Genomic DNA, 7,956 nt, shown 5'->3' on the forward strand with positions numbered 1-7,956 from the left:
GAACATTGAAAATAGCTCCACATGCTATCCTCACAACCTGGTGACAGTAGCCTCATATACTATTCTCACCACCTGGTGAAAATAGTCGCGACCTATCTAAATGCATTTTCCACCCTTCTATACAAATTGTTAAAATGATTACACAGTCAAAACTTGGACGCATTTTAGTGTAAAAATAGCAAGAAAGAAATATTTAAAGGATAAAATTAAAGTTATCAAGAATACTGCTTCGCAGGCACGTATCCAAAGGGGGGCTTAAGGGGCTCGAGCCCCCCCCCGAAAGTTTTAGGTTTACACTAGATAAAATGACGTTTTTGGTTTCTTGTGGTGTGAAATAAAATAATGTGACAATAATTTAAGGAGAGAAATAATTATCGAGGCAAGACTGCGAATGTTCCGTAACCCTGTTATTGATAATAGCACGATGATGGGGCACAGGGGGCTCGACCCTCTCCCCAGGAAATTTTTCAGTTTACGTTAGATAAAATTAGGTTTTTGGCTTCTTGAATAATGTGAAAATAATTTAAGGAGAGAAATAATTATCGAGGCAAGACTGAGAATGTTTTATACCCCTGTTATTGTTAATAGCACATATCCAAGGTGGGGATGAGGTGGCTCGAGCCCCCCCCCCCTTAGGAAATTTTTCAATTTACACTAGATAAAATTAGATTTTTGGCATCTTGAATAATGTGGAGATAATAAATTTATAAATCTGAGAGAAATAATTATTGAGACAAGACGAAGAGTGTTCTATAACCCTATTATTGTCAATAGCACGTATCCAAGGTGGGAATCAGGAGGCTCGAGCCCCCCTTCAGGAAATGTTTCTGTTTACACTAGATAAAATTAGGATTTTGGCTTCTTGAATAATGTGATAATTTGGGAGAAATAATTATCGAGACAAGACAGAGAATGTTCTATAACCCTGTTATTGTTAATAGCACATGTGCAAGGTGGGGTTGAGGTGGCTCGAGCCCCCCCCCCCCCCTCAGGGATTTTTTTTATTTTTCACTAGATAAAATTAGGTTTTTTGCTTTTTGAATAATGTGACGATGATTTAAGGAGATAGACAATTATCGAGGCAAGACGGAGAATGTTCTATAACCCTGTTGTTGATAATATTGAACGCAAACGTTTCTTGCGCTTTCGGTGTTGTCGCAGCGCACTTGAGCACTATGTAGAGACTTGTCAGCATTTGGAAGCTGCCCAAGAAAGGTAGCGCCACACGTAGGGCGATTCGTTGTAATTTCTAATCTCTGGAAGGCGGGAGAGGGTACGTTCTTGACTGAGAGGAGTCAACTACTGGCAATATTAACGAATCGTTTTATCTGTGGAACGTTCTAGAATATAATGAAAATATAAATACGCGGATTCAATTTTTCGGTTCATCTCTACAAAGAATCGGTTAATGAGATTTCAGAGGTAAGTGTGACAATTCATACAGTCGATTAGTGATCAGTCAGCGTCCTCTGGTTGCTTTATAAGATATAGTGATTCGAAAATGAAGACATTGACGACAGTAGAACTTCCGGGGCCTCAATGTAGTGCTAGTTCGGGTCGAGGGCCGAAGAGATCAAGGCCTCTCTCTGTCTCTAAAGTGAACATTTCAGCAGTACTGGATATTGGAGTGGTTTATTAATAAGCTGAAATAAGCTGCATAGATCAACTGAAAATCAAAGTTTTGAGTGATGATTTAGTTTTGCCAGAACTAAATTTCTTATATAGAGTCCGAGAATTTCATGCTATAAAAAATACTTTTGTTTAAGTCTACTGGGTTCAAAATACATTCAAACACTTAACTACCATAAAGAGACAGCCGAAAATTTTATGAATGTCGAGAAGAGAAAGCAAGAAGATGTTGCATATGTAGACATTTTAGGCCAAAGTTGCAGGCTCTACCAGGACCCGAATCAGGGCTCTACCAACTGAGTCACCTAGCCATCCTGGACTTCAACTGATTTTTCGTTAAAATGTATACATAGTACATGTCCTGTGTATATCAAATCGTAAGGTGTTGCACAGAAAATATAGGAGAGAGAAGAAAACTGAGGAGCATTCCCATCGATTGATGAGAATTTTTTTCTTTGTGGTCAACAAGAGCTACTACTTCGAGGTGACAATGACAGTAGCCTAATAAGAGAGATTTCACACCGTGTCGCCTGAGGATTTCACAAGTCGAAATTAGGTTTGTGCGGCCTTTTGTGTCGCTACGGTGTGAAACGTTGCTGTTGATTGGCCCATTCCAATCGACATGTAACGCGTGTCCCTTCGGTCTGAAAACTTCCTAAGTCTTGAAAATCCAAGTCACAAGGATGGAAAATTAGGGCCTTGTTAAGGTTAGGTGTGAAGGCAGGCAGACGACAGCACCCTAAAGGATCATATCCAACCCTACAGGAAGAACGCATCTTACTTCAATCTCCAATACGGAATGATAAAAACTTCTGGTGAGTTGATTTTAAAAAATGTGCCCGAGATAAAGAGTGGCGTGCCCAGGATTTTCGGAAAGGAGAGGAGTTACTCATACTATTTTTGGTGGTCAGTCCTGATTTTGTCATTTTTTTCCTGTCTTTGACGTTCTTCTTTTTTTTTGTTTAAAAAAAAAGGAATACTGGGTCAAATGGGGTTATGACCTCACCAACTCTCCCTTGGGCACGTCACTGGAGATAAATGAGTAAGCATTTGATCATACTGGGAGACAAAACATTAGATGTGTTGGGAACGGAAGGATTTTCATTGTGCATTAATTGTTTCGTGATCCAGCTGTATTCGAGAAGACTTCATTTGTTTCGTGCCGATATATGACAAGATAGCGGAAGCTGTGACAGGCATTTTTGAACACTTGTGAGTGCTAAGGCCTGAATCTGAACAATTTGGTGGGTTTCGGCTTTTATGTTTTTATGCCTGATGAGAAGAAATGGGCAAACACACATACTGAGATGGTTCTGGCATACAATGTTAATGCATGGAAACAGAGGAGTCGAGTGGTAAAAAATGTTCCGATTTCTCTTTCTGGTTAAAATGACAGCCTTACAGTGGCGACGATTTAAGGGATAGTTGCTCCCCATTTTTTTGCCTTAACATTTTGGCCTCTTAATGTTAAGCCTTGTCTACCAAGCAGGGGCGCCGACTTGTCAAAATTATTGGGGGGGCTCTGATCACTGAAATAAATGAATGAATGACTCACTCCCTCCCTTTTTTAAAAATAAAAATTACGTCTTCGTATAGCAGTTTTTAAGCAGCTATTATATTCCTCAAAATGAAATGTAACATGAAAAACGTTTAGAAAATGTTTCTAAGTCTCTTTATGTCTTTTGTGTCTGTTCATTTGTTTTTTAGATAACAATTAACATTTTTATTGAGAAGTATGTTTTGACATTAAGAGACCAACCTAACAGTTTTATGCCGGCCTCGGTAGCCGAGCGTGTTGGGTGGTGGACTCAACTCGCTTTGATCCAGAGGTCTCGGGTTCGAATCCCGGCGAGGGATGGGTGTGTTTTAATGTCTGCAACAGACATGTGATGGGTTGCAAATAACCTTAGTGTTGACGTACCCATAAAATAACGAATATTTACAATATTTAACAGTTTTATTTAATTATTTACATAAATGTTAACACAAATCGCAGGAAAATAGTTTTACTTTTTTGTTCTTGCTACAATATTTAACTTTTTAAATTTAATTTTGCAATAATAAAAAAAAAATAGCATGTACACTAATATATAAAGTGACATACACAACAAAAACATATGAACATGATTTAAAAATAAAGCAAAAGTTGCTCTACGCAGTGGGTTACTTTTTTATGAACTCATTAACGAGCGGTCTCAGGTCCAAATTTTCAAGCACAGTTTGATGTATGTGGAGTACCGCTAAGCTGCTTAGTCTCTTCTGCCCCATTGTAGATCTCAAATATGTCTTTAGTCGGCGAATAGCATTGAATGACCTTTCGGCTGTGGCTGTCGTCACTGGCACAGTGCGGAGGACCATCATGAATTTGGCAACGTCAGGCAGAAGCTCCTGGAGGGTGCTGTCTTCCAAAAGAAACTTCCTTATGTCACGCATGGCAGTTAGAACCACTTTCTTCTGTTTGGCAATATCACCAAGCATGGACATGTGTAAGGAGAGTCTATCGACATCCAAATCTTGGCGAAAGAATTCTCGCGTTTGCTGAAAGTTTGTTGTGCAACTGTTCACAGTTGAGATGCATTCTTTCTCTACGGCTGTTATTTTTTGTAGTCCTGTAGATTCATGTCCTTGTTTAACACATGATTTTGCTGTGTTACACACGTCAGTGTATATCGATTTATAATACTATTTTGGAGTGTAGAACTTGTGAGGTTTGGCAGCATTAGGTTTTTCAAGTCTCGTAGGGACGTGACGTTGCCGGGGCAATTCTGGCTCATCAACGAGGCTGGGTTTGACCTCTGTGCATTTCTGCCAGAACTGCTCAAAACCCATTCGCTTTTCTTGAAAGATGTCAGTCAAGTATTTTAGTTTTGATTCCACTTCAGTAGCACCAATGCGTGAAAACTGAATCTTACAGTTTACCTCTTCTATTGGACCCATCACATGGCAGTAGAGGGAGAGAAAAAAAATGTCTTGAAGTGAAGCATTGTCTCCAGGTATCCAGCACATTTTGATGCTGCGTCAGTAGAATCTTCTTCAGAAAATTTCTCAAGAAAATTTAGAAGGTTTTCATAGTTCTTTAAGATATGTTGCGTACTGGAGGTTCTCAACATCCACCGACGAGGGCAAAGTGGTCACAGTCCAGTATGGCCAGCTTTCTCTTTCACATCAATAATATTCCTAAATATTTGCATTTTTTTAGGGGATTCCCAAACAGTCTTTAAGAAGTCGTTGGCTAAATTCATTATGTCTCTGATTAATATATGTATAATAGTAAATAATAATTGTATACTTAGTATATAGTAATAAGTCATGTGTTTTGCTGTCTCCGGTCATAGCCCCCCCCAAAGTTGATGGTTTCGCGGTCTCAGCTCCCCCAAAGTTGATGGTCTAGAACATTTCTAATGTGTGTTTAAAGTGAAGTTCATGTGGCACAATTCAGAGTAAACTTTACAAGAAAAAAAGTAATACATTAGATCCTCTTAAGCAAAATTATTCGGGGGGCTCTGCCCCCACATCATTAACTTTGGGGGGGCTCGAGCCCCCCTAAGCCCCATGGAGTCTGCGCCTATGCTACCAAGAGAAAGTAAACTTTCCTTGCACCCCCCCCCCCCTGTTTTGGAACCCAATTGCCACCACTGGTCTTAAACATACAATTGTGAGGTTCTTACTATACCCCTTAAAAAATGGTGTTGAGCCCCCCCCGAAAGGAATTCCTGGATACGTGCCTGCTGCTTCGTACTTAACGTGTTTTTATTTTCTGCACATTACACCATTACAATATTTCTCTGCTGTATGAAACTAAAATTTAGCAGGTGATAAAGAATTTCATGGTTCACTTCAAATGTCTACGTTTTCGCTTGTATTGATTTTTTTTATATGCTGCAATTTTTCCAAACAATCGACAAACACCTTTCGTCATTATTGTAAACTATTATGTTAAAAATACATACAGATATCCTTCTCGCTTTGATTTGCTCTTTCTGAACTCAACTACCACTATAGTTTGTTATATCTCCTGTTTACAGTACGAAAGTGACTTTTTTTGTACACACTACACACAATTTCCACCGTTGTTACATTAATATATATATTTTTTAATGCACACACGTATGTTTGTTGTTTATCAATTCGCATTATCCATTCAATTGTGTTTTTGTGTTGGTGTGACGTCACATCCGCAAAATCAGCCAATCGGAGAGGAGAATCAAATCGCCTATGCTGAACTGAGTGGGATTGGCATATATGCGAACAGCTCATCCTGTTGCAGATCCCTCCACTCGGTGGTCTGTCATCTGCTGGAAGACCTTGGCAGCCAACACGTTACTGCTTCAACCAATAAGAGAAGCGCTGGAGACAGCACGTGCTTCGTGCTCTGCCAACCAGAGCTCGCTGTTTTCTTTCCGAGGGGAGTTTGATTTTCCTTGGCGTAAACCAACTGTCTGTGTAGATTTTTATACATTTAGCATTAGTATGATGGTTAATTGTTCACAAACTATTAAAACAAGCTTCTAAGCCAAAATTTAAGTAAATTATTTGAAGAACTTATAACTGGTTTACGTACGCCACTGACGATTCCTCATCACACCTTTCTGGCGACCACGTGTCCTCCCAGATTATAAGGGAGGGAATTGAAGCGAGTAGCGCCGACCCCCGTGGCGGAGTGGTTAGCACATCACGCTACGACGCCAGGGGTCCTGGGTTCGAATCCCGGCATGAATGTTTGTGAGTGTCCATCATCAATTTCATCATATCATCACTCATCCCCATCTTCGCAAATTAGCCACAACAAGCGAAGTAAAGCAAATCAATCGAAGCGAGTAGCTATTTAAAAACAAACGGCCTTTGCGGGCTCAATTTCGCCGCTGCAAACTGCGTTGGCTTTTTCCTACCTACTTTCTGTGCGGCGGGTGGCAGAGGCAGTGTTGCCACACGAAGGGAAGTTTCCCTTGTTGCAGGAAAATTTATGTACAATTTTTGGTAGAAAGGGAAATTTTATGAAAAACATCGAAATTTCCGGGAAATTTGTGAAGTTGTCAGACTTTTGTTCTTGTTTTACTTGCATGATTACATTGGTGTTTTATTTATATTGTATCTAATTAATCTAGACGGAGTGTATAATAATGATAAATTCATATAATAAATTAGAATTAGAAACCACGCCAAATTTTCGAAATACGCCACTGCCAAGACTCCTGCCTTATTAATGGCGATTGTTATAATTATTATTACCTGCACAGAACGTTTAGCCCTCTGGAAAGCCACTGAAGAAACTAAACCAATCACTTTGAATTCTATCGGTTTCTTTTCTCGCTTGGGACGAATCTTGTCCCTGAGCTCTTCAATTTGTTCGTAATTTAGCCCCATAATTTTGAATAATGTGCAAAGCTTTGCGATTACCTGCCCCCCATATGCCAAAATCACATCAAAATTTATGTTTTCAGTAACCATAGATACTAATCTTTTGTTGCAATATTGTTGTTTTTTTCGGCAGGGCCGCGCATAACGGCAGAGGATGACGAGGGAAATCGAGTGGTGAAAGCGCAGCGTTGCCAACCGTATGGTCCTGACTGTACATGTAGGGAAATTTCATGTAAAATAAATGTACGACTTATCAAAATTGGAACTTGCTGTTCTATCCCTAATATTTCCCTAAGAAATTCTCAAACCAAGCGTACGGACCTGGAGACAAAAATACGGTCCGTTTGCCATGTGCGTACGGTATTGTCGCTTTCAAAAGTTTGCAACGCTGACAGAGCGAAGCGGGGAAATCGGGTAACTCCCGTCGCCCATTACGCAATCCCGTTTCTCTCACTGTTCATTGGTGGAGCCGTCTCACGTCACTACTTGCGCAGACTTGTTCCCGTTCGCCTGGTCTACAGTTAGCTGGTACAGGGTTTAGCTTTCTGTGCTAGATTTTGTGGAACAGCCAATCAGAACGAAAGTTTGGTCATGTGAAGATAATCTTTGAGTTTGGCAAATAAAATAGTTTTTTTTTCCCTGTGGTTACCGAATGTTGGTTGTTTTTGTTCGCTGCTCTATGAAAGAAAAAATAATGAGATGCATTCTTGTTCATTAATATTTAGGAACTTATCCAAATCGACGAGATTTGTACACGACAGATGTGAATGTGATTATCCGATAATGAATATCTCTATCACTACCAATGTATTAAGTGTATGACACATTTAGTTCATTTTTTAAAAATAAATGAATCCTGCGAATCTCATGTATGAATATACATATACAATCGAAGTTCATTAAAAAGCTTGTTGAGTATACCTTGATTAGCATATTTTCTTTTCGAGTCAATTCCTAGCCCATGCTTTT

At 39.6% G+C, this 7,956-nt stretch overlaps 1 protein-coding gene across 1 annotated transcript in view; it reads right to left on the reverse strand.

Annotated features, from left to right (window-relative positions):
• The window catches only part of LOC145997072 (uncharacterized), a 33,907-nt gene extending 26,879 nt beyond the window's left edge, over window positions 1–7,028 (reverse strand). The window contains exon 1 of the mRNA XM_083133689.1: window positions 6,859–7,028. Within this exon, the coding sequence (XP_082989815.1) occupies window positions 6,859–6,993 (135 nt within the window). The 5' untranslated portion in view covers window positions 6,994–7,028. The remainder of the gene's footprint in view (window positions 1–6,858) is intronic.
• Window positions 7,029–7,956: the final 928 nt, after the last annotated feature.

The sequence above is a fragment of the Lepisma saccharinum genome, chromosome 13 (assembly GCF_977018435.1).
Source record: "Lepisma saccharinum chromosome 13, izLepSacc3.1, whole genome shotgun sequence".
In the NCBI taxonomy this organism is placed as follows: domain Eukaryota; kingdom Metazoa; phylum Arthropoda; class Insecta; order Zygentoma; family Lepismatidae; genus Lepisma; species Lepisma saccharinum.